The sequence below is a fragment of the Corvus moneduloides genome, chromosome Z, assembly GCF_009650955.1.
Source record: "Corvus moneduloides isolate bCorMon1 chromosome Z, bCorMon1.pri, whole genome shotgun sequence".
Lineage (NCBI taxonomy): Eukaryota > Metazoa > Chordata > Aves > Passeriformes > Corvidae > Corvus > Corvus moneduloides.
This window is the reverse complement of record NC_045511.1, coordinates 22,313,254-22,340,799: the sequence shown is the minus strand read 5'-3', so window position 1 is coordinate 22,340,799 and position 27,546 is coordinate 22,313,254. Positions and strand designations below refer to the sequence as shown.

At 44.0% G+C, this 27,546-nt stretch overlaps 1 protein-coding gene across 1 annotated transcript in view; it reads left to right on the top strand.

Annotated features, from left to right (window-relative positions):
* The window catches only part of LOXHD1 (lipoxygenase homology domains 1), a 153,994-nt gene that overhangs the window by 4,119 nt on the left and 122,329 nt on the right, over window positions 1–27,546 (top strand). Inside the window, exons 2-4 of the mRNA XM_032095893.1 lie at window positions 13,388–13,502; window positions 23,401–23,481; window positions 24,288–24,472. Coding sequence (XP_031951784.1) covers window positions 13,388–13,502; window positions 23,401–23,481; window positions 24,288–24,472 — 381 coding nt within the window. The remainder of the gene's footprint in view (window positions 1–13,387; window positions 13,503–23,400; window positions 23,482–24,287; window positions 24,473–27,546) is intronic.

The window sequence follows — 27,546 nt, the reverse complement described above, 5'->3', positions numbered from 1 at the left end:
TACATAGATATGGAAGCCGGTCATTGCTTCCTCTGATGTGTGACATTGGATTTACTGTGTTGTATTTATCACACCACGGTCATGACCGTGTTCCTTCAGCAACTGCTGCAGAGAGTTACACAGGAAAAGCATTCAGGGCACGCTGAATTTATTGTTAATTTCTGTTTAATGCAATTTAGCAGTGCAGTGGAGGAGGAGAGCACGTGCTGTGTAGTGGCCAGCTCTGTCCTTGTGCTCTGCACAGAACTGCAGTGAGGTTTCTCATGCTTTTATGATAGACAACTATCAGTTGCAAAATCACCTCATGTGCACCCTGCGCCCACTGATCTTCCCCAGCTGAGGCTTTGATTAATATTCTCAGTCAGGATGAACAAAGACTCCTCTTTGGAAGACAGATATTATTTTTCTCCTTGACACTAAAATGAGCTTGGGTTTTAGGCATAAAACATTCTGAGAAGAGCTTTGTGCCAGTGGCAATTTTATGTCTCGTGATCTGGAGGGAGATGCAAACTGTGCTACCGAGAGAAGGTGGTGCTGAACCCTCCTTGGAGTTGTGGATCTCAGCTGCTTGCCTTCCAGCACTTTTCCTAGCTGCAAATGAACACAGAAAATATTAATTTTGAAAAGTGTAGATAATTTTAAATGCTTGTTAGATATGAGTACACGCCTGGAATAGAGAAGGCTTTGGAATGACTTAATTGAGTCTTCCAGTACCTGAAGGAAGCCTACAAGAGAGGTGGAAAGGGACTATTTACAAGAATGTGACATGACAGGACAACGGGGAATTACTTCAGGCTGAGAGAGGGTAGGTTTAGAGCAGATATTAGGAAGAAATTCTTCTCCATGAAGGCGGTGAAGCACAAGATCTCCCATCCCTGAAAGCGTTCAAGGGCAGCTTGGATGGGATTCGGAGCAACCTGGTCTAGTAGAAGGTGTCCCTGTCCATGGCAGGGGGCTTGGAACTGGGTTGTCTTTAAGGTCCTTTCCAACCCAGGCCATTCTATGATTCTTTGAACTATCAAAGAAGTTCACTATTGTGTGACAGAACAAGCCAATACTAAATTAGTTGTGATATTGAAGTGCTGATTAGTCTCAGGAGCACTTGATAGTAATTTTTATGTAGGTGCTAAAAAATCTTTGTGCCTGTGTGTTAGACACCTGTGCTACACACCTGTGTAGTCCCACTGGAGAACTGAAGTTGCCTGGAGGCGTCATGCTGAAGCAAGGCCTTATAAATTGGAAACGAGTGATTGAAATGCAGGGAGAGAGGCTTTGCAAGAAATCACAGCAGCTCTTCATAGTCCATGATGAGCCATCGACTTGGAGCAGGGATGTCACTAGTCACTGGTATGGAAAATCATTGTCATAAAGCAGATGAATGTAAATAAACCTTCTGGAGCAAGCTCTTGCTGGTATCTGGAGGTTTGCAGATGTCACCTTTCCTTTGCAGGTGTGTTTGACCAAATGCAGGCACAGAGCTGGGGGGAGTGAGCACTTGCGCTCCCCCACCTCTTCCTCTGCCAGGGCAGGACCCTGAACATATGCAGAATTCATTCTTGTTAGGCACACATGATCCATTTGGGATGGCTCAGTCCAGCTGGCAGCACCAAAAACAGCATCGAGGAACAGCTGTGTGTGCCAGGCTGCCAAAGGCACGACACAGCTGATGTGAAACCCACACCCGCGAGCAGGAGCCGCAGCTTCCCAGCACTGCTGCTCTCCTCACACCCAAAACAATCAGATATGAATGAAGTGGCGAGTTCAGTTTTATAGAGCTCAGTTTTATAGCCTTAATTGTCTGTGGGTACATTTTAGATTGAGTGTTTGGGTTTGGACTTGAATAGAAAATACCTGAGAGCTCCTGGAGAGGAACTGAACAAGTCTGCACTGAGAAATAGATGTTAAATGCAGATCAGTATGTTCGGTCCTAGAAGTGTTCACCCCAACCCTTGTATCCCAGCAGTCTGGTTCAATTATCTGTTGCATCCAAGGAGCCCTCTCTGAGGAAGGTGACCTTTAGAGGATGCAGGACTAGAACTTGATCACATTAGAATAACTCAAGAATATTTGGGGCTTTTTATATTTCCCTTTTCCCTTTTTGCTTGTACCCCTTTTTCTTTTCTGTTTCCTCCCTTAAGAATTGAGATTCCTATGTCTTTAAAATGTCCAAGCTTTGCCTAGGTAGCTTTTCATTCTCTGGCTGCAGAAAGAGAACTGAGGAGATGCTTTTCTCACAGGTACAGCAGTTCCTCCACTGGTACATCAAAATTCCTGGTTTCAGGACTGCACTGATATTTTAAGGATCATTAGTTTTGTTCCCATTTATACTTTGTTAAATATACATCTTCTAGGCCCTCTGTGAAGCCGTTTATCATCCTGTCCCTGGGAGTTTGGACTAGTATCTGAATACTGTTCCATTAAAACAGCAGAATTGCCTCCATCTGGATGGAAAGTCTGGGCAAAAATTAATACTGAGCTACAAGTGGCCAAGTACAGAGAGAGGTCCAGGACAAACCAGTATTTTATTCCAGCACAGGTCAATCCTACAACCTCAGGTGGGGTGCTTTATTCATCTGAGCCCCAGGAAAGCAGAGACTCATGGTGGGTTTGGTGTCAAGAGCCTCTGATCACTGTTGGGATGTGGTGATTTACTGAGGGTTTGTTTCACCTGTCAAAGCTGCAATCAGGATGGAGCTTCCAGATTCACAACATGTTTCTGTCTGGTTAAGGCCTCCTCTTGGCTCACTATTGCTGCTCCAAGAAATATTTATTTTTTGTCAGTGCTTTGTGGGTGCAGCTATTTCTCCAGGCATTGTCAGAGGTGTTTTTCTCCCTTGCAACACAATGACACAAATACCTGAGTGGCAACACTTAAAGAGTGAAAATAATAATTGCAGCTTTTGTTGATGGATTTACGTGCAAGACAGGCTGGACACATATCACTGAGTAGTTGCGCATTGTAGCTGTAATTGACTGTGGTTGTTGGAAACGAGGTCTTTTTGGTACTTTGTCACCTGATGTTCAGATCTGTTGTATTTTTCAGCATCAGTTTGGAGTTCTCTGTTTTACAGACATCTGTACTTCAGCAGTATCTCAATCAGACTTTCTCTGTGAACTGTAAGTGTTAATTAGGACATATTTGTAAAGAATATGTCCTAGTTGTAAAGAGGTAGGATGTGAGATGGTTATATACATTAATTTTTTAAAAATTCCTTTTAAGGTGCTATTTGAATACTAGTAACTCCATGTCATGAATACTTAAATTAGGGAGTTGTTATTTATTCCTAGAATCACAGAATCCTAGAATGGTTAGGGGTTGGGAGGGACCTGATAGATGACATAATTCCAATGCCCTGCCATGGGCAGGGACTCCTTCCACTAAACCAGTTTGCTTCAAACCTCACCCAACGTAATTCACAATGACATCTAACAATGCTCATGTAAATAAATATAGGTAACACACATAACTTATATTTATTACAAGCTTCTGTCAGGCCAAGCATCAACCTGAAACACAACTAGAAATCACCTCCCAGGAGCAAAATGTGTTGGTTCCTCACCCAAGAGCTGCCAAGGGTGCGGTGTCCCCTCGGGCTTGCAGGCAGTGTGCCTGCTCTGGGGCAGCTGTCCCTGCTCACGGTGTCATCCAGGCCTCACCTGCTGGTGGCTTTCCCAGCTGTTGACTCAGTGGCTTTCCCAGCTGTTGACTCGGTGGCTTTGCCAGCTGTTCCCTCCTGAACACATTCTTGTTGTATTCAGTGCCTCGGGCCAAGCAGTTTTGAAACATGTTATTGTGGATGTGTTTTTCTCTGTGAAAACAGCTCAGCCGTTCCCCAGAAAAAAGCTGTGAGGAATGTCTTGCCTTGCTCGTGTCAGGGAACATCCAGCATCCAACACCTGCAATGCCTCCAGGCCAGAGACGCTGGGAAAGAGTGGGCAAAAAAAGATTCTTTGAAATTGCTGTTCCTCCTACCTGGGTATTGGGGTCAGGGCTGGCAGCAAGGAGAGCATGTCTCTTTGATCTTGGTTTTTCTGTGCCTAGGTGACTCGAAGAAGGTGAGGATCTTGTTAGAGCCTGGTGACACTGAATCATAAAGCCAGAGAATGGTTTGGATTGGAAGGGATCTTGAAGATTGTCCAGTGCCACCCCCTGCCATGGGCAGGGACAGCTTCCACCATCCCAGTTTGCTCCAAGCCCCAATGTCTGTCCTGGCCTTGGACACTGCCAGGGATCCAGGGGCAGCCACAGCTTCTCTGGGCACCCTGTGCCAGGGCAGCCCTCACAGGGAAGAATTTCTCCCCAATATCCCATCTAACCTTGGCCTTTGGTAGGGAAGTCACTTCCCCTTGTCCTGTCTATCCAGGCTCTTGTCCAATGTCTCTCCCCAGCTTTTTTATAGGCTTCCTTCAGGTACTGGAAGGCTACTAGAAGGTCATCCCAGACCCTTCTCTTCTCCAGGCTGAACTATCCCAATTCCTTCAGCCTTTCCTCATAGGAGAGGTGCTCCATCCCTCTAATCACAGACATAATAGACAGCAGGGAATTACTTCCAGCTGCATTCTGCAGACGCGTTGCTCTACCGCAGGCTTTGTTCAGTGCTGCAGATAAAATCGATTCCATATTTTACCCAGGCTGTGTTATACACTTCCCATTGGACAGAAATTTCTAATGTTCTTGTCAATAGAGGTGACTCAGAGACACCCCGTGTCCCAGCAGGTCCTTCTTGCCTCCAAGAGATGATGAAGGAAATGGAACAGGTTTCTGTTGTGAATGTGTCTCTCCCCTGAGGCGCAGTGTTTTCCTCCAACACAATTTAAGCTTGAATAACAAAGATGTTGATTGCTAAGCTAATTCTACTTTACTGTTCCAGCAAAGAACTAAGGTGGTTTTTCCTGGTAGCATTCAGGCAAAAATACTCTTTAAGTGATAGCTGGAGCACCAGATGAATAGAGTTTGGCTTCCTACAGTGCATGAGAATGAAATGTTGATTTTTGCAATAGCTGATGAAGTAAAACACACTCCAAACCATGGCTACTCTGCCTGTGGGAACAGGCAGGACAGTGTTCAGCTTTGGATTTATACTTTAAGAGATAAATGATATTTCAGAGCTCAAGATAATGATACTTGTGTGTACCAGCACTAAGTTTGCTTAGGAGAAAACCTCCCTAACTCATGCCCGTGACAAGTCCCAAAATGCAAGATGCTATTAATTCTGCAATTCCTTGTATAAACTTTGAATAGCAAAATGTGTAACAGTGTGCAACCAGTCCAAATATTTGTGAAAAAAAGTCCCTCTCTTTTGCTTTGAATAATTAATTTGGCATCCATGCCAGACTCAAAGCTGCTTTCCATGAAGCATATAAAGAGCAGGCAATCTCTCATAGAGTGAGAGGCCCAAATCTGCTCACAGTTTTGAGGTATGAATCCAAAGCCATTGTGCTCAAGTCAATGGAGTTAGTCAGGATTTGCTTCAGAGTGAATGAGAGGAGAATTCGACTCATTTTGTGTATGACAAGAGATTATTGCACAAATTGTGGCTTGCTAAAAACAAACAGGCTCCGATTTAAAAGACCCGTCTTTGTGGTGGGTAAAGGATGGTCCTGATTAAACTGCAACCATAATAAGTATTTAACTGATGTGTTCACATGCACAGAACATCATTTTGTCAAACATAACCTGTAACAGCCAGCACAGACCCTTAAAAACTTCCAAGTATTTTGCATAAATGTCAAGGTACTCTTCAGGTGCTTCAAGACAAACACACTCCAAAGTGCTTCAGTAGAAGCCAGAGTGATTGGTGCTTTGCATGAATCAACATGAAGTGAATATTGAGAATAATCAGTGAATTCCCAGCTGGAAGTGCAGTGAAGTGCAAACAGCCATTAGTGCTGCTGAGGTAAATGCATCCTGCTAAACAGATGCATCTGAAGGTAGCTCTGAGAGACATAGCTTCGAAGAAGTTGGTGTTGATTTGGGTTAATATTCAAGATGAATCACAGAATCCAAGGATGGCTCAGGTTGGAAGGGACTACAGTGGGTCCCATCTCCTTGCTCCAGCAGGATCGTCCCAGAGCATGTGGCACAGGATTTTGTCCAGGTGATTCTGGACCACACCCTCTCTGGTCTCTGTTTCAGTCCTTGGCCACTCCACAGTGAATAAGTTCTTCCTCATGTTCAGATCGAACTTCCTGAGCATCAATTTCTCTCTGTTCATCTTGTTCAGTTGCTCTGCATCACTGAGAAGAGCCTGCTCCATTCTCTGACACACCCCTTCAGAAACCTGTGGTTTCTGCTTTCCCTCTTCCTTCCCCAAACCCCTCGCTATGTTTTCTGTCTTACTTCACCTGCTTAATCATTCTTGTGGCACAACCTTAAATTTTTTCTACCAAGGGCCAGTCTTGCTAGACAGAAATTAGGCACCAGCTCAGTTCTCCACCTTCACTGCATGAGAACGTGACCTGACAGGACCTGCAGTCTCTGCCATAATTGATGCTGAGCAGTTCCCTGTTGTTGGAGTCAGAAAAACCTGAATTTATCAGCCAAAGGACTCTTCTGTCCTGGAAATATTCCTTTCTTGGGCAGCTAAGGGAAGTCTCCATGCTCTTGGCTAAAGCATCCCGGTCTGCACTTGTCAGTGTTTACAGTTTTACAGTAATTTTAGGAGTCATTTTGAAGTAAGTGTTTCTCTACTCTCATCATTGAATGGATTTATATTAGCCCACTTTGTATTTATCATTTCCTTCTGCAAGGCAGGGAAACGGATGTGGATGTTTCCAGCAGAGATGCAATGTAACTGTATCCTGCACTTGAAATGACCATTTCTGAATGCTTATTTTCAACAAAGAAAGTACTGCCTGTAATTTCCTTTATTGAGCTTGTATTTGCTCAAGAAAAGCAGTAATGGGTTTGCAGTTCATAGCAAACCAGCCCTGTTTAGCTTGCTGGAACTTTTTTCACTGGCTCCTGAAGCCTTCGTGCTGGATAGCTGAGCAGTGGAGTCAGCTGGGGATTCAATATCTACCAGAGGAGATAAGTGAACTAAATTCCACTTGATTGAGATAATATTTGCAACAAAAGAGCCTGTATCAGTAAGTGTATTAAAGCTTCATATTGACTCTGCCCGGCCCACTGGGAGTAAAGCAAGATTTGGAGACTGGGCTGAAAGTCAAGCATTCCCATACTAACATTGGATTTCTGTAACTTGGCCATGATCTGAGCACCCAGAGTAGATTTACCTTGACCTTGGAGCGTGGTTGTTTGCCACATAAAAGCACCTTGATGTAGGTGTCTTCCTGTGAGCAGAGGCCAGCACAGAATGATGATCAGACTGGGGTCCAGTCTCTCTCTCTTGCTTTGGTGGTCTCTCTCTGGGGCTCCTCTACCCACGGGGTGTGATAAACTCAGCCAACACTGCTAGGAAAAGCATTAAGGAGCACCACAGAACACTGAGTGATTTGGGCTGGAAGGCACCTCTAAGAATATTTAATTCCAAGCCTCTGTCATGGGCAGGGAAAACCTTCACTAGACCAGGTTGCTCCAGCCCCACGGCAGGGGCAACTGAATGCTGGCTTCATGACCTGATCTCTTGTGTGAAGCTTGGGTGATGACATTTGGGGATCCTGTCCGTGTCTGAAGGGAGGTGAGTGACCAGTGCAAATATTTGAAGACATGGGAATGTCATGGTTTACACCTTACATGTGACTCAAAAGGATATAGGGGCATCATGGGTGCAAAGCCATCCATCCTCAGAGAGGCTAAAGACCTCTGCCAAAGTACACCTCAGTATGTAAGAACAGCAGGAACATGTACAAGGAGTTGGTATTTTACTTCACAGAAGCCAAAAGTTATTGCAAAACTCTGAAGAATGTTTCAAGTCCTTTGGGCTAAGATGGGAAAACCATAAAGTCTTGAGGAATGCAGCTGGTAAAAGACTCAAGTGTCTGCTTATAACTGGGATCTCAGCTGACTCTGTGGAGATGTAAAAGGGGTTGAACCAGCCCTCCCAAATTCCACTTTGAGAGCAGATTTCTTTCAGGAGCCAAACGTTACCCTGCTATAACTCTCAGTGATGTCAGACAACTAAAAACAAACTCACTACATACTGATATTTCATCAATTAGTAAGGGACTTTGTGGATGCACTTGGAAACTTCAAGGGTCACCATAAAATTCCTGTGGGTGCTCTCTTTATTTGCACTCAGTGGTTGCTTCCCCTGAGGAGGAGTCTGAAGAGTAGGACACAGCCAAATGTAGAGTGTTACACCAAAAGCTTGTTCTATCCTGAAAACTTTGCTATAATTTTCTTTAGCTGCTGGACTGGGCACCCTGGTCTAGGGGAAGGTATCCCTGCCCCTGGCAGGGGGGTTGGAATGAAGTGATCTGTAAGGTTTCCTTCAACCCAAACCATTCTGTGGTTCTATGGAATCTTAAACTGATTATGTACATCAGTGTCAGAGGGTGGAAAAATAGAAACCTTTGTATATTTTAATTAGCAAATAAATATTTCAATTTTGCTATGAGTTGGTTTTTGGCTTGGTTTTTTTTGTTTTTTTTACCCTTCCATTTGACAATATAAATAGGATAAATTATTTTGTTTTAACTTTGCCTGGTAGTACATATGTGTTTTATATGAAACTGCTGGAGGTGGAAGAAAAGTGAATGAACAGGTGGCCAATCTTGTTTACACAGTGCCCTGCTAGAAATGAATTGGGATATTCTGGAGAACTTGAGTGGATATTTGCCATCAGTGGAGGATTTTGAGGGCTGGCCTCTTAGCACCATGGAGGAAAATCTTTGGTGAACATTAAGGCCTATGATCCAGAAAAAAACCATGGGGACCCTCCATGAGAACTCAGATCTTTCGAGAGATGGAGAGTGTGAAAAATAGGGACTCAAAATGGAAAGATGAGAAATATCAGGAGGTCATCCAAAAAAGGAAATAAGGAACTTGGTGGGAAGATGTATGAAATTTATATGTTCCAGAGAATTTAATTTCTGTATTTTCCTAATGTTCCCTTTCAAAACTGGAGCACTGAAGTAGTAAATTTGGTCCTTCTAAGCTAGATGCCAGCTTTGGTTAGATAACTTCCAGAGATATTCAATTTCAAGCTTTTTAGTTAATTCAGCTTTATCGTAAAATACAAGATGTTTATCCTTGGGATTTGCTAACACTGGACATGTTCTCTCAAAGCCAGAATATCCAATTACTCAGGAACAAACTCGAGGGTGGTTATGAAATGCCACTAATCTACTGTTCTTGTTGACCTATATCATGGATGCTGTTCCCAGCAAAGGGGCTGGGGTACAAAATGCTGATCCCTACCCCAGCTCAGTAGCCTTTTCTGCCTGCTGGACCTCAAGCTGCAGAGCAAATATGACACCCCTTAGTTGTCAGAGGTTGATAAAAAATTAAAGAAAAAAAAATGCAAAGAAAGGAAACAATCCTGAATATATACTGCTGAGCTCTCAAAGCTTTGAAGGAAGTGGCTAAATAATCTGCATTTGAGAAAAAAAAATGCAAAGAAAGGAAACAATCCTGAATATATACTGCTGAGCTCTCAAAGCTTTGAAAGAAGTGGCTAAATAATCTGCATTTGTCTCCTGCCTTTTCCAGAAGGAGCTGGCATCAATATTAGTATTATTTAATTATAATAATAATTATTTATACTTTAATTTTCTTCCTGTGAAGGAAATTATGGGCCCTGCATCCATGACATCACTGGAACTCTAAGACATCATTTATTTGCACAGCTGACCATCCAGCTGTAATGCTGGAGAAGGGGTGGCAGTGCTCCTTCCCCCTTCCAGCAGTGCACTGTGACATGTGTCAAATGCAGTGCTGATGTCACCAACCCAGACTCTCCTTTTGTCTCTCAGTGCAGAGTTAATTAAAATGCTGTTAACCACAGTGTATGCCTGGTGATGACATGAGTTAATCAAGCAGGGCTCAGCACATCTGCCTGGGTAAAAACTACTCATCTGTGTGTTGCCTGCCCGCTGTGGTGCATGGAACCTGATTTTGGGGTTGTGAACCTAAAGTGCAGCCCATCTACTCAGGTCATCATTTTTTTGCAACTGTGAGACTCCCACTCCAGAAATCAGATGAGAGATTTGATTTTTGGGGGGGTGGGGGTGCGGCGAAATTGTGGCTTGGTTCTTGTTTTGTCTTAGACAACGTCCTTGTATCCCACCACATCACTTTGAAAAGTGAAGGATTGAAAAGGAGTAGATCAGTCCACTCTACAACTTCTGTAAGGAAATTAAGATTAGATGTATAGATGAGGTCACGCCAATACCTGCACAGGTGCAGCAGACAAGCTCAAGGATGGGTTTACTTGATGGGGGGGTTTAACATGGCAGACTCTGCCACATATAACCTATAAATACTAGCACTTCTCTAGCGGTATAAAAAACTCACTAGAAAAACTGTCTGAGCTTTTGAAAGGTCTCTGACAACTTACAAATTGTTGTGCTGGCTGGTTTTTTTTTCCTCTTTTCACATGAAAAATGCCCACATGCCAGCACAAATTTGAATACAACTTGACCTCATCCCTGAAAGCTGGAAAGGGGTCAAATTTTGCTAAGGCTCTGTGGGGAAAGAGAAGACAATGCCTAAAGGTCCTTTTCCCTAATAAATCTTAGAATCATGGAATCATAAAGGTTGGAAAAGATCTCCAAAATCTTCAAATCCAACCTTTGACCGAACACGACGTTCTTAACTAGACCAAGCCTGAAGTGCCACATCCAGTGGTCGAAGTTTGCGGAGGGATGCTGAACTGTAGCTGCCACTCTGGCAGGGCCTGTAGGGAGCTCTGACAGCTAAATACAGATAAATACTTCCACGGCACAGATAAGTCATAATGCTCTTTGAGATGATCAGGCATAAAAGGCTGCTCTGGATGAGCAGAGCAATATTCTAACGTAAGCCGGCTGTTTCCGAAGTGGAGCCGATACAGCCGAAAAGCCCTGGAGCGATTGGCGGTGACTCACCGGGGCAGACTGGATTACAAATCTCCCTCCTGCTAATGGCTAATGCAAACACGTCGTCTGTCTCTCCCCACTATGCCAAACATCTCCCGTTGGCATGTGGGAATGTTAACAGGAGGAAGGTGAAATGAAAACACTGCTCATACATATTACTCATGTGCAAGCTGTGGATCCCATATTCTTCCTGTTTTGTTTTTTTTTTGCAAACAAATCTCCTTTTCCTTTGGGCCTGTAAATGAAATACACCAAGCCAAGGGCTTCTTAAAATGTTGCCGAGCACAGATCACAACTTACTGTAGTTACTACAATAATGTCCCATTGCTCTCCTATTTACATTCACAGGAAGGTGAGATTGGGAAAATATTGCATAATATTTTTTTGTCTCAATGCAATAGAGCTGATGGAAATAAAGAATGCTTTTTAATCAGTTTTACACGAGTGCCTTGCATTTCGCTCTTTTGGTTGAAGGTGATGTTTTGAGGGAAGAGTGTTATTGTGGAAAAACATTTGATGCTCAGAGCAGAGTTACAATACATTTTTTGTATCTTTTGAACATATAGAGAATAGAATAGCTAAGTGAACAGAATAGACTTGTGAGTAGTGAGGGAGAGTGCTATGGTGCCGTTCTGGGCTAGCACGCTGTCCTGGCACCGAGCGAACTTCTGCTTGCCCTGAGCGGGGACAGACAGAGACCAAACGTGGTGCGGGAGGACAGGCAAAGCACCAGCATGGGTTCATCTCACCCACAGATGTCTAAGGCACACAAAGGAGGTAGGAAAAAGGTGGAGGGACTTCTTTGTGGGGGGAAGGGGTTTATTCAGGAGCAAAATCCACAGAGAGAGACGAAGCCATGCAGCTGGCCAGGGCGTTTTGTACCGCTAACAAAGGGGTGTGGAAACCGCACAGTAACCAATGATACATCAACCAGGGGGTGTTACAGAGTTGGGGAGAAGGAATTATAGCAAATGGGGAAAGGGTAGGTGGGGAGGAATAACAGAGACCAATTAGCTGCCGAAGAACCTAGATCTCTCTGGAAAAGTGGCCAGATACGAGAAATATGGGGAAGGGAGAGCTGCAGCTGAAGATAAGGCATGGATCACAGCCTCTGGGGTGCTCCCTGTGATTTCAGGGGTTTTGGGCTGTGGAACAATCAAACCAGTGGACCTTTGGGTCCACTTGATTCGGCTGACCCTGAGGCAGCAGGAGAGATGGACACTAACAAAATGTGTAACAGTTCTGATGCACCCATGAAGAGGGACATTTTTACAGCATTCCTTATGAGAAATCCCGTACTTAGCCGTCAGGTTGTGCAGGATGAAATGATGAAACTATGGCCTTTCCTCCAGCTTATAGGTCTGAGGTTGAAATGCCAACATTAGATAATGAACATTATGTTGTCTGAAGCCGAAAAGGGCCACCAGGGTGCTTAGTCTGGCCACAGGCAAAGTTTTGTAATTTCTTCCATTTCCTTCTGTGTTGAGCCAACCAAGACATGTCCTTCAGTAAAGCCAACCTGTTTTCAAGCCTGAGGTCTTGTTCTAGCATCACTCATCATCCTAAGAAATGTGTGTCTGACTGTTATTTGAATCTGTCTAACTCTGCCTTTTGGCCATTGGATCTTGTCATGCCGCTTGAGTAAAGGGTGCTTTTTAACTTGCATGTCTCCCAAGAAGATATATATGTGTGTAAATAAAGTTGTCACTCAGTCTGCTACTTGGAAAGATAAATAGATAGAGCTTTGAGAGTCTAATTTAAGTGTTTTCCTACCTATTGTCAGGGAGGTTTAGGTTGTATGTCAGGAAAAGGTTCTTCCCCCAGATAGTGGTGGGGCACTGAACAGGCTCCCCAGGGAATTGTCATGCACCTAAGGCTGCCAGAGCTGCAGGAGCATTTGGACAACGCTCTCAGACACAGGGTGGGATTTTTGGGGCATCTGTACACAGCCAGGAGCTGGACTTGATCTTCCTTTTGGGTTCTGTGAGAGACTGGAAAGATTGTCTTGTTGAGCGTGCATTGCGTTGACACGTGCATAAATGAAAAGTGGCTCAACAGCTTTAACGCTTCACATAAATTCATCTGCTCTGTGTAACACATGCACATGCATTACGGTACGGGAGGCAGTGTGTTCACAGAGAAGTGTTTTATTTGCAGCAAAATCCATCCTAACTCAGTCCCTCGCTGCCCATGGACAGTTGTCCCCAGCAGTTTTGTTTCATGAGATGATTTTTTACAGCCGGGTTCACTATGCCCTGTCCAAGGGATGGGTTTGTTTGGGCGGTGGGTGCATGGGTCTATCTCTGGGGTGTGTCTACTGGCTAAGATTTGGTGATGACTCGGATCTATAAAGTATAGGGTGAGAGTTTTCTCCTCCTGTCCTGATGGTTCTTTTCTGCTTCCACAGTCTATGAGGTGGTGACAGTGACAGGAGATGTCCGGGGAGCAGGAACGGATGCCAACGTCTTTGTCACTCTCTTTGGAGAGCATGGGATCACTCCCAAGACTCATCTCACCAGCAAGTAAGTGTCTGGAAGGAAATCTGTATCTTTGAGGCCCGTCCTTCAGGGACTGTTAAAGCATTTTGATGAAACTTAATATCGTTCTGATGGATGCGGAGGGAATAAATCTATACAGTATTTTAAGATCACCAGGGAAATCTGAATTTTTGCCACTGCAAAAATTTCTTACCCAATCTATTGCAAACCTGCATTCCGTTCTGTAGGTGGAAATCCATATTATATAAGGCTCATACTTGCAAGGTGTGGGGATATTTGCTTTTCTTAGAGCTTAAATTAGGAGCTCCCAGTTTAGGAGCTGAGAATATTCATTGCTTGTTGGAGTGGGCATGATGGGCTACATTCCCATGCCTGGATCCCACAGAGGTCTCCATGCTAGTCAGGTACACGCAGAAGTGTCCTTGAATGATTCTGAAGAGTAACTCAGTGGGTTTGAAGTAGTGTTGATAGATAACCACCTACAACCAGCCATTGGAAACCTGAGGCAAGCAGAAAAGGAAGAATTTAAGCTGACTCCTAATTCAGACTGCTTCTATCCTATCTGCTGTATGCCTTTCTGCACACCACTGTGGTTGCGCATAACTCTGGTGGCCCTGTTCTATTTTCCTTTAGCTGATGTCAACATCGTCCTATGGATGCGTCTTCTCATTCCTTATCAGCATGTTGAACTTAGTGGGAGACATATTTTATAATTTAAAAACCTATTAAGGGGCTTTTGACTCTCTAAATAGCTTTCTTTTTTTTTTTTCTTTTTTTTTAAATTTAAAAATTGAGCTTCAGGGCCAGCAGGTGCTCATTTCCCATGAAAGCAAGATGACTTTTAGCAAAGTACCAGCTCTGCATGTACCAATTTCCCCTTAGTCAGGCAATTGCACTAAGATAAAGCAGAAATCCCTTCTCCAGAGGGTCTTGGAGAAGCTGTGTTTCTCTGTTCTTTCGGTGTTCTTATTGTTTTGGTATTCTTGATAATATGTTTCAGAATTATTAATCCTGTGGTAATGTCACACGGTAACTTCACATTTTCTCCATTTCTACAGCACCGACAAGAGGTACCTGCAGCTATTTTAAATTTTACCCTCAAAAGAGCTTCTCTTCCCAGTGAAACAACTCAAACATGAGAGTCTGTAAAGAAAATGATATGGGAATGGTAAAGAAAATACATGAAATTTCAGCCCTGTTTGCCATATTTGAAATCCAGAAATGCCAGAGCTAGGCAAAGGAGTTCTATTATCCCAGAATTCCTGGAAACACCAGGGAGAGCTTCCCGATTGTATATTATAAATCTATATGAAATGGCTTTGTTCCTGTTGTGTGATTTCCATCCAGACATCCCAATGAACTGACAAAGCGGAATGCCATTTTTCTTGATTAAACAGACAAGGAAAACGAGGCAAGGACCTGAAAGGGGAAGTGGTTCCATAGCAGGTCAGTGACAGAGCTAGGAGCAGCAGCAGCAGCTCTGCTGGTGACAGAGCTTCTAGCCTCCAAACCTGCCTTGTAGTATTTGGCAAAGCCATCAAAGCAACATCTGCTTTCCAGGGAGTTGTCTTGTGGTCAGCATTTACATAAATAGCCACTTCACTGGGAAAGCAGTCATCTGCTCATGGCTATAGAAAGAATCCAAATACTACCCTAAAAAATTAATAAATATACTCTGTGCCCCTTAGAGAAGAAGTCAAGATGTGTCCATAACAGATTTTTCAGTCAGCTGTGGCATTAAGCATGCTACTGCTTGTGCAGGAGATCTCTGCTGGCACTTTGTTTAATGCCTGCTCTTTCCTCCTGCTCTCACCACTTCTATTTTGTGAAAGGGAAAAAGGAAGGACACACAGAGATTATTTTAGGTTGCAGCAGAAGCACTCTGAGCTTGTTCAGACCTGAGTTAGCATTTTGGGCTTGGTCCCTGTTGCTGCAGAGAGCAGATGGCTGAGGTGTGGAAAGCAAGGATGAAAGGCTTGGGAAGCCAACCTTCTGCAGTTCAGGGCTCTTGAAACTGGTCCCGTAGGAGGTGACCGCTAGAACTGCAACTACAGCTTTCCACTGGGGGTTTCCCAAACATCAGCAAAATTTCTGTGTCTCTAAGCAAAGTCTGGCACGTTACAGTGCTCCATCGAGGAACGGTGAGAAAAAGATCTAGTCTGGATGCAGGAGTGCCTGCAGACCTGCTTAACTAACAGTCTTGTCTCCTAATTATGGAGCAAACCATGAAATAGTCAGCTGCCCCCCCCACCCCCCCCAATTTGTTATGCAGCTTTGTGAATATGGCAAAAGGATGGAATCTCATGCATCTTTCAACTAAATGTTTACATGAGTTCACTTATGACTGCAAATGCATGACATTTTATGGGCGTTTACATTTCCCCATGTATGACAGACAGCTAAAATATCATGCATTGCCTAAAGATGGTGCTACCATTTCTGGTTAGAATGGGTTTTTCCTGTTTCTTTCCTGACTGTGTGCTGGTAGTGAAAGACATGATATTTCAGGTCTTTTTGTTGTGCGTGGTAAGGCGAAGACATGGCAAGCTGATGAAATATTGTGAGTTTTTAACATTGGCCTACAGTACGGTAACTGTGAAAGACACAATTCTTTGTCATGACTGGTCAGGAGGAGCACCAGCTCTGGAAGTGGCAGCACTCAAAATCTGAGCCAAGGGATGAGTTATAAAAGGGAAGCTGCAAGAAAGGGCATGGAATGACAGGACAAGGGGGACTGCTTAAACATGTCAGAGGGCAGGGTTAGAAGAATATTAAAAGGAACGTGGCTGTGAGAATGGTGAGGCCCTGGTACCGGCTGCCCAGAGAAACTGCCCCATCCCTGGGGCAGGGATATTCCAGGCCAGGTTGGACGGGGCTTGGAGCAACCTGGGATAGTGGAAGGTGTCCCTGCCCATGGCAGGGGAAGGAATGAGATGGGCTTTAAGATCCCTTCCAGCCCAAACCATTCTGTGATTTTGTGATTTATTTCAGAAAGGAGGCTCAGACAAGTAGTGTTGAGGGGCTGGGAGGGGCTGGAATGACTCCTCACTGTCTGTCAGTTTGGAGGCATCGTATCACTGATTCTGGATGTGGTGGATGGGCGCTGGCAAATTGCTGCTTGGGCCCAGCAACTCTTGGCAAAATCCCACTTCAAAACCCAGCTCACACAATTCTTCCCGTCTGCCACCCTGCACCAGATAGAGCTCAGCCAGAAAATTAAAGCACTGCCACAAATGAGTTTCTTTCCACTGGCTCCATCAAGGACACTTGGGTGAACACCAAGGCTTTGTTTGGTGGCATTTTGACAGTTTTCAAGACCTTTCCCACAGCCGTGAATTGATCCTCTGTGGTCCAACACTGACCAAAGAGTGCTGATCCTCCACAGCATTTTATTTCTCCATGTTCATGTGCTTTCCACCAGGCTGAGGCTGGGGAAAAAAAACAACACTCAGCTGGGAGTGCCACTGCCAGCTCATTCACAGTCTTTGGTCCAAATCTATGTATTTCTTGCTAGTGTAACTTTTCATTGTCAGGCTTACTTGGTCCAGCTGGGGACAACTGCAAATAATGCCACAGAGAGGTTTTTTCCCTGAGGGAAAAAAAAGAAGAGTTAAGAGAAGATTTAGCAGCTATGGCAACCTGGAAGAAAGATGAAATAATTGGTGACAGCAGGCCTCTTACTGAATTTGAGGAAAATATAGAGGACTTGAAAAAAAATTCTGATGCTGAAGACAATTAATTGGAAGTCACTTCTACCTGGTCTTAGGTAACTATACAGGGTTTTTCCTGTTCCTTATGCCAGCAAATACATATGAATTGCAGAGTATGTACAGGATAGTCTTTAGAGGATGGTAATGTTTGTAGCTCTAATACAGTTAAGCCCAGTCCAGTGGCAGAAGATCTGATTTTGTTGTTTAACCTCTCTGGAATAAATAAATAAATGCAGGAAAGAGAGCTTTCTCTTTTTTTTACTCTGAGCAGTTAATATAGTAAGTTAGGAAGGGTTAGATAGTTGGTGCAGAAAGGGCTGTTCAGGTTAGGAAGAGAAAGAACCCCAAGTGCAGAGGGGGACGGATTCTCACACTGCTGCTGAAGTGCTGCTACAGAGAGGAGCTGTGATCCTTTTCCTTTAATGCCACGGGATGTTTCCCATTTTACAGCTGTTTATGTATCTAACTGTGCTCTGATTTATGTCTGTACAAATCTGCAGCACTTTCAGTGCGCTCTGAAGGTTTAATGGTCTGGGACGGCGTTAAGTAACAGCACATTTTGGAGTCCATATTCACTCCTGAAAAAGAAATTAAGTGGGAATTTTTTTTCCTCTCTCCTGCTCAGCCTTATTAGCCAGCCTATGTCTAGTATTTCAGGAATAAAATGCCTGAGACAGTGCTTAGACCAAGGTGTTGAACAACCTAAATATAAGAGTGGGCAAAATTGGCGTATGTATAAATTATAATCCACCAGCAACTATGCACACAGCAGCTGGTGGTACAACTACAAGGAAGGTCAAGCCTTAGAGAGAAAAATAGGATTTTGCTTAAAATAGCCAGACTTTTAAGGGAATTCAGCTGCTAGACCCAGGTCCCTGCTGATCCAGTGTCAGCTGCATTTTTCAGACTGTAAAACCTGGCCAGTTTTCCTCTTGGGATGAGAGTAAGGTGTCTTCCTGGAACAAACTCAACCATTCTGCCTTGCTCAAAATCCTCCCCCTATCCCAACTCATTAATGTCAGTCTTAAAAATGCCTGACCTCATTCTCATCAAAAATTTAAAAATATTTCTCTTTGGGAAAGGGATGAAAATTTTCAACAGAATAAAATTTACCTCAATCCGGCAAAGTGAATGTAATTAAAAATGTAACTTAATACTGGGAAACACTGAGCAACCTTTGTGCTGTTCTTGGTGGCACTGTTTGCTTTGCATACAGTTTTTCTAGAAAATAACAGCCAAAATGCAGATAACAAAGACATCCCCACCCACAGCAGTGGGGTTGGAAAGAAATTATCTTTAAGGTCCCTTCCAAACCAGGACGTTCTATGATTCAATTATTTTATGATAAATCACAGCTAAGATTATCTAAATTAAACACCATTACTTTATTTTGTTTATGCAAATCACACCACCAAAGATGAGAAACTGATATTAAGACGATGCTGCTCCATGCAGTACAAAGTGAAGGAGCACTTACTCTATGTCTGTAATTAAGGCTGTCTGAATCTGTACCTGGAATGCTTATGGATAAGGCAGAGTCTGTGTGTCCTACTGTACTTTACAAAGTTTCGGGGTAAATTCAGACTCCCACGGTTTTGGGCTGGTGTTTGGCTCCCAAGTGCCATCATGCTGCTACAGCCCTGAGCAATTCATCTCATCCAATTAAACCCCTTCAAGTGGGACTCTTTTTTCACCAATTTTTCTGTGCCTGTTTAAGCAGGATTCATTCTGCTGGTCGATAATGTCCTTGGTACAGACATTGACAGTGGCTGTGCTTTTCTGCTGGCTTTTTTTCCATCTGGAGTGGTTTTGGACGTGTGCTGCCTCACGTGGTATTTGCAGCCGCCCGCTGACTGATGCTGTCAGCTTCATGACAGCAGTCTTGGCTAAATATTTGCAGACCAAACTCCCTGGAGTATTTGTTGCTCCAAGGAGGAGGTTAATGATGCTGCTATTGGAGCTCTGCACTAAGAGTAAATATGGTTTGAACATATGGGGGATTTTTTGTAGTTAGGCTGTTTGTGAGTTTGTACAGGACAGTGTCCTCTCTCCAGGAGTGATTGATTGTGAGAGTGTAGGGAGGGACAGAAGGATGAGGCCAACACATTGTCAGCTTTTTTCCAATACTTTTTGCATCTTCTGGCAAGATGCCATCTTAACCAGAGGCCTGATAATACAGATTCACACAGCCTATAATGTGTATTGGACAACCTGAGGGTGAGGAAAGCTGTCTGTACTTTTAAGCCAGGAAAACAACCGGGTCAGATCAGTGCTCATCCCTCACACCTTTTCATGTCACCTTTACAGATGGTACTGGCTGACGTGTGGAAGTGGAAATCCTACAGGGGAACAGGATGTGGAGAGAGAACATTAGAGCAATTGCAAATATACGGGGAGATAGCAGGGGTCATTGTGTGGTTTTGGGGAGAAATTTCCTTCCTGTCCCTCTCAATTCAGCTCTGACATGCCTTAAAGTGCTGGGGACAGCTCTGGGCCCCTCAGGATAAGAGAGACATTGAGGGGCTGGAGCGTGTCCAGGGAAGGGAACGGAGCTGGGAAGGGGCTGGAGCCCCAGGAGCGGCTGAGGGAGCTGGGAAAGGGGCTCAGGCTGGAGCAAAGGAGGCTCAGGGGGGACCTTGTGGCTCTGCACAAGTCCCTGACAGGAGGGGGCAGCCGGGGGGGTCGGGCTCTGCTCGCAGGGAACAGGGACAGGGTAAGAGGGAACGGCCTCAGGCTGGGCCAGGGGAGGTTTAGATTGAACATTAAGAAAAATTTCTTTATGGAAAGGGCTGTCCAGCCGCAGCACAGGCTTCCCAGGGCAGTGGTGGAGTCCCCATGCATGGAGGGGTTTAAAAGCTGTGTGGATGTGGCACTTGGGGACATGGGTCAGTGGTGGCCTTGGCAGTGCTGGGGGAATGGTTGGACTCAATGTCCTTGGAGAGCTTTTCCAACACAAATGATTATGTGATTCTGTGATATTCTACACTACCCACCTGTAGTGCACGAGAAACGCCCCTGATCTAGCAGGTGAACCAAGCAGCATTTATTTTTTACTAGAGAGTGGCAGGTTTTAGGATGGTTTGTGCTGTATGACGTTCTGAAATCATCCCCGACACCCGGTTTCTCCAACTGCTGCTAAACATCCGTGGCAGGAGCAGGCAGACCTATGGGCAGCGTTTCAGGGAGATGCAACCAAGAACTGACTCTTTCTAATGGTTTAATGGAGCATTTTTAAAATTTTGTTTGAACTGACATCCAGAATAACACTTTGTGCTTCTGTGCAGCCCTTAGTCCATGGTGCTTTTGCTGGCAATTCTGTGTGCACAAAGCATTGTCAGGTAAAACACCTAATGGAAAGGCAATTTAAATGATTGTTAAGCAGGGATTCAATGCTAAATTGGTTTAGGTTACTCTATCACTGCTGAAGGTCATTATTTTTATACCACTGCTGTGACCAGTACCCAGATTTTCTGTCTGTTCCTAAGAACTCAGCTGTGAAAAGGGTGCTGTTAGCTGACCAAAAGGGAAGACTATAATTTACAAACATTCAAAATTTCCATTTCAAATGTGTCTTTTACTTAGGTGGTGGGATCAACTCTTTTTAATCCACCTTCATTTAAAAAAAAAAAAAATACTGGTACAAATGTTTATTTTATGTACTTTTGCATATAAAATTGCATCATCGAGGCTTTCTTGTTGTCAACACACCAAGAAGCAGCAAAACTCTCATGGCACTGGCTCTGTTGTCTGTGCCCATGGCCTGCAGAGGAGATGAATGCAGGGATTTATAAATGCTACACTCAAATATGTACCAGTTCTTGTGGCGACTTTTAGCAGCACCACTTACCCAGCCAGGGGACAAAGTGTTCTGAATGATTGTACATTTGCAGCACCACAAGCAGTGCAGCCTGCAGGCAATTACTCAACTGAAAGAATCTGAAAAGAGTTTCGGCTACAAATATATATATATATAAAATACAATTCCATATACTAGTCTTTGATGAACCTCCTTGGATGTTTCTTACAAAGAAGTTGGGAAAAATGCTGCAACAGATTATGGAAAAAACAGAGCTGCTAAAGCAAATCAAGTATGTCAAATAACAAACCCAAATGAAACATTTCTGGAGTTGCCCTGGCCTGTTATTTCAGATTAATGACAGGGCTCTAGTGAAATTCAGAAGATCCTTAGACTAAGCTTATGGTCTAAGATCTCTGGGTTTGAACCCAGTCAAGCCTGAACATTGGAAATTTAGTGCTGCAATTTCCAAGACATATTTTTCCTGCTTTATTTGTCACCAGGGCTGTGCAAGCCAGTATGCCTCATTGTTTGGTGTAATAAGTTCCTTATTGTCTGGCTGTGTTGTCTGGCTGTGAATGTCTCATCCTAGTCCTAGCCCAGACCAGACTTTGACATGACCCAGCTGTAATTTCTCCATTTCTATCACTCTTTCTTTATTTTAGGTTAAATTCCAGTGTAGCCATTCACTGTGGGATATTCCCTCACTCACCCTCTCCCCACGCATTTGGCAGTGCTGGAAGGAAGGACTGGATTTTTCTTTCCCTGTGCTGTTGATGCTGCAGATCCATCTCAAGGGAAGAAACTTGTCAAAACTCTTCCTACCTTTTGACAGCAAGGCTTCCCAGGGGTTTGACTCCTGGACTATGTCACGTTTTCCAATGTTTTCCCAAGCTATTTCAGGATGCACTAAGCATCTGCTCACTTTTGGATGCCCCGCAGAAGGAGGTTTGCTCCCCAGCATCCATCCCAGCAACTGAGACAGCCCAGCATGGCAGCAGGACTGCCACAAACCAGCAGCCAGCGGGACTGGTGCACTGAGAGCTTTGGCCTGATTGTTCTCACTTAATACTTTCATGCCATCTCCGTAGCAGTCTGCAGCACTGCATCGATCTCTGAGCCAATGCGGGGAGAAGCTGCTGTCATTATGATGCTCATTCAAGCCTGACAGACTAATTGCCTTGCACTCGTTGGCTGTTTTCTCTCGGGCAGCCAGGTTGGGGGAGGCTGAGCCGGGTTTAATTGTCTCTTGTCTTCACGGCAAGGTTAACAATTTTAGCCTTTTCGTACACTGGTGTTGCTCCCAGCACGGGGTGTGAAACAGCAGAATGGACAAGGGGGAGAAGGAGGAGAAGGAGGAGGAGGAGGAAGGCTGAGCATGGGTCTAGCAGAACACGAAATTACCTGTAAAGCAAGGCACGCAGAAGTCCTTCAGCAACATGAAGAGTGGCGAACGAAGCCAAACCCCCTCGCTGGGATTATTAATATTCATTAACTTTCTATGTTCAAACCGCTTGTCGCTGTGGCTTTACGCTGCTCGAGTGCTGTGGTTTCTTGTTCATTTTAATACGACTTCTGGGTTTTGCTGAGTTTAATCATCCGTAGCCATGCTTAGCGGCCCAGGGGAAATGGGGGTCCATCAGGGAGGGCAAGTGGGAGAGTCTTCAGAGATTTGCCTTGATGTTATTCATAGCGTTTTCATGGAAAATACTAGCTTAGAAAAGGACACAGGTGCTTGCCAAGGATCACACCACAGGCTGGAGGCAGAACTGGGAATTAAATTCTACATCCCCTGACCTGGGCCAATAGACTTTATATTGCTTTTGCACTTGCACCTGTGAAATACAAACTGCACACTTAACACTTCACCAGAAAAGTCAAACGACTTCCTGCCTACAATTGTTTTACTTGGAATGATATACGGATTGTAGGAGGAAGCATCAAAGTTTCAGTAGTTGTTAAAAAAAGTGATGGGAGATGGGCATGGAAAGTTGGATGTGGTTGGATGCTTTTATCTCTGGCTGAGCTCTGGGCAGATCTGTGGCCACACAGGGAACTTGCTGGGCTGTGGACCCCCTTTGCTCCATCACCAGGAGCAGGTCTTCTTGCTGCCTAGAGGCTGATGACAGGAGAGGACACGTCTGGGAGTGGGACTCTGAGATGAAAAGCATATTGCATTTCCCCTAAAGCTTCTGCCTCAGCTTCTGGAAGAACTCTTGGAGTCTGAGAAGGGGAAAAGTCTGCTAAATGTCAGTACTTAGGGCATCCAAAACCTGTCATGGGGGAGAGGGCATTGAAAACTAGGTCTTCCCAACATTAGGAATGACACTTCTTTATCCATAAATGCTAGCACTTGTGTGCTTGCTGTCAAGGCTGCTGGTTTTTCACCTTGCCTTTTGATGCATGTGCATTGCAGGAGCAGCACGGCCTTTGAGAGGAGCAAAACAGATGTGTTCCGAGTGAAAACCAATAACGTTGGACAAATAAAGAAAATAAGGTACCTGCACAACGCTGCTACCACAGCACCTGCTCCATGAGGTGCTAATAGGATGACTGTAGGCTGTAGAGATTTAAACATTGCCATGTTTTATTCATTATTTCTTAACGTGCTCCCATCAAGGTGAAGTTAAGGGGTGGTAAAAGCTTGTTTACTGCCAAAGATTTGAACTGAAGTGTGAAATCACCTGCAGTATTGCTTATAAGCATCCATGCTCCCCACCAAGAATTGTATTTCTGTCATATGCAATCATAGGGAAAGACGTTTAGGACTGTTTTTATGTCCCAATGGAGGTAAATGGGGTTTGCTATCCACTTTTGCTAACTTAATGTAATGTAAATGATAATTATTATGTTTAACCACTGTCTGATTGACTGATATAAAATTTAAAATTAGTAAGTAGTACAAAGAAAGCTGGGAAGAGGTGGTTAAAACAATGTAAGAGTAGAATAGAGCAGGAGGAGTCCTGGGTGGGAACAGAGTCCCTTATGCTTTAGATACGCAGTGCGAGGTGAATGAATGCACATGTTGAATGAACGTGGAGGTGTGTGTATTTTTGTGAGCATCTCCTTGCAGATAAAAGATTCACAGATTCACCTGTGATCTCTGCCCATATGGAAGGTTGTTATTTTTAATATATCCTGTAAAAGCCCATAAGTTCCTTGAAACTCTTTGGATAGACAGCCATAAACAGGAATTTTGTGTATAGTTTCTCTAGTCTTGCCTAGCATATAACAGTCCACGAAATTACAGTGCTAGTGGCCAGTCTTAACCAAAATATCAAAATAGGGTTGTTCTTCCTCTAGGATTGAGCATGACAACACTGGACTGAATGCGGGATGGTTCCTCGACCGTGTGATCGTGACTGACATGAACAGACCTCACCTCCGCTTTTACTTCCCCTGCAACAATTGGCTGAGCAAGGAGGATGGGGATGGACTGTATGTCAGAGACCTCATTGGCAGCCTGAACCCCATGGATGTGCCCAAAAGTAAGGGTTTTCAGAAAAAAAGAGCTTGGCTTTCTGGTGCCTTGTAAGAAAGGACAGGGTTGCTTTGAGAAGATTTCATTACACAAGAAGTAATTGTGTAGTCTAAGCTAATTTAAGTTTTCTTTATAGTCAGTGGAGAGAGATATAGGAAGATGCAAGGTATCTCCAGAGGATAATTTCTTCTTCCAATGTTAGATCTGATGTCTTAGGGTGGGATAAATCACTGTTTGGAGAAGCTCTGCTCGTTCGTTGAGTACTGAGGGATCTGTGATGACAACATAAAATTAGATTGAATGGCTACACATAGATGAGAGGCATCCTACCCTGGAAGATGTAGCTGGTATCCCTATCAAAGAGGCAGTGTGGTTGCAGTCTTGTGCATGAAGTTAAGTGTTTCCAGGCTCTGGTGATGTCCTACAGGAAATTTCCATAAAGAAGCCAACCATCTTGCTGTAACTCCACGCTGGTTTTGCTGTAGCTCCACGCTGGTTTTGCTGTGTGTGTGTATGCTACCCACACTGAGCTGGTGCCTATTTTCTCAGCGTAGTTTTAAGCTAATGATGTTGAAATGAAGCCAGGACAGCTTGCACACCAGACACGTACTCTCAAATTGGTATCAGCGTGCCGGCCACGCGGTGATGTATGGTGCATGTAACGTGAGTGGGAAGGCAATCAAGATACGAAAGAGGAGCCAGCAAACCAGCCTCAGGTGGGATGTCAGCCCTCCATCTGCAAGTGCTAATGAGGAAACAGAGTTGTATTTTCCTGACAGACTCACCAGGGCACTGCTCCTTTCTGGGAGCTCGGTTTTGGGCTCGGAAGCCACAGGTCTGCGGGAAAAGAGAGCTACATGGTTTGGTGCTAAAAAGAGGAAACTTGTGCTTTTGCTATTATTGAATCTTATTGAGAATAATTAGTCTTGAAATAATGTTGCTGACATTACCACTTAGGAGCAATTATTTGGTAAAACCAATTTATTGCCAGCCTTAAGCAGTGCTGTGAGCATCGACAGATGCACTAGGAGGGCAAAGTATTGTTATTTCTATTGAGGTCATGTTAACAGTGAAAGAATACACTAAACTGACCCAGAATTGTTGAGAGATTTTGCACTATTGAGATATAACCTTCTAAAAGAGTGTTGGTATGTCAAAGATGTAAGCATTAAAGGATACTGCATGTGAGCTAGCATGCACAAATAACATCCACTGACAAGAAATGTATATTGGAGCATTTTAAAAATGCAGACATCCCCAGGGTGGCTGCCACAAGGGAATGAGATAACGTCTGGAGACGTTATCTGCCAAAAACCCACCCAGTTACTACTGGAGCTGTGGGTGCTGAAGTATCTCACTGCTTTTTTAATCCAAATTGATTTGTGAAATGGAGAATCTAAGGACACTCGCGGGGCAGGAGGGCTCTGGAGAAGGTAGTGCATGAGTGAAAGCAATGAACAATTAAGGAGAGGTTCCCTTGAGGAGGAAGTCAACCATTCAATCTTAATAGATCTTTAAATGACACAACACCTTATCTGAATTTATTATTGCCCCTGCCTGGGAGAGATGACTCAAGGGAACGTGCGTGATTGCCTCCATCCTGTTCAACACCTGTCTCACAGCAGGAAAGGACTCGTGGGCTAAACCCTCAGCTGGTACAGGAGAGTGCAGCTCCAACGAAATTGCTGGAGCTACTTTGCATTTCACAAGCAGAACAGCCAGTCCTGAGCGCTCGCTCTTCTGGAGAAGTAGCTCTGCGATATGGATGAACTGCTCTCCATGTGCTTGGCCCTGGATAAATATGAGTAAGATCATCTCCTGAGCGTGAAAGAAGAGATTTAGGCAAGCGTTTGTCGGAAATGCATCAGCTCTCACCACCTTTATCAGAGATAAACCCCCACTCCTGAGTGGCACAGGCTGGGCTCTGCAGCCGCCTGCACGAAGATGGGGAGCTGGGCTGAGGCCAGAGGCATGGGTGAAGGGTTGGACACCTTCCAGGTGGCAGGTCTGAATCTGTAAGAGGAGAGCGTTAGCTCAGCTATCTCAGGTTGCAGTTCCCCTTGAACCATAATTAATGAAAGATAAACATCCCCAGACTGCTGTGGTGAACTGTCAGCTGCAAATGTAAATGTATCTGAATTAATTTGCCTCCCTCCAGATCTGTAAAGGTCTGAAATGAGATTGTGATATGATTTTTTTTGTACATACAAATCATTTGACCTGGATTTCATTGGGTTTTAGGGTATTTTGTTTTTTCTTTCCAATGGATTAAACAGTGGTGTTTACTCTTTGAGTATTAATATTTTCTGAGCCCTTAGATAATGAAAAATTATGTAAGTTTATGTAAGGAAAGATTAGTAATTCCCTTCTAAGTCTGTGTTTCCATTAGCAATTCAGTGCCGTATTCTCTCCTTTCTGGTTATGTCTCTTCAATCACATCTTCAATCCATTTATTTCTTCAGCTTTTCTTTATAAACCACTCAGACACTGTTGTTGCCAAACTTAGCTTTGTGCTTGGCTTTCATGCTCCATTTGCTGTCACAGTCAGGAATGTTTTCAGAGGTAATCAAACAAGTTTCCTCCAGGTTCCCTGTCCTGCAGCACCTTCAGCTTTTGATCTTCTCCTGGAGAGCTTTCTCATCTTTGTCATGAGGATTTACCTTCCTCTTTTGAACTGGAGGTCACTGCTGGGACCTTCTCTGTGCTTTGTGTGGACTTGAAAAAGAGAAACTCTTTTTCTTTGTTATATTTTTCTTCACTGAAGAGGCATCTGAAGCCTATTTGAAGGGGGCTGTTGGTGCCTATGCCAAAACTGACTAAACTATGAGCAGTCTCAGCCTCTTTCACGGTGAGGAGCACAGGCCAGACAGAATTCTTGTAGACTGTGAGTTTTGAAGAGGTTAATTTAAAGGGAGAAAAAAGAGGAATTATTAAAAAATGCAGAAAAGAGCATATGGTGAAAAACAGTCAACATATAGTGGAAAAAATGGACACACACACACTCAAAAAAAAAAAAAAAGTAGAGTACTTTTCATGATCCAAATAGATCTACTTAGGATGGCAGCAACACAGCAACTGCAG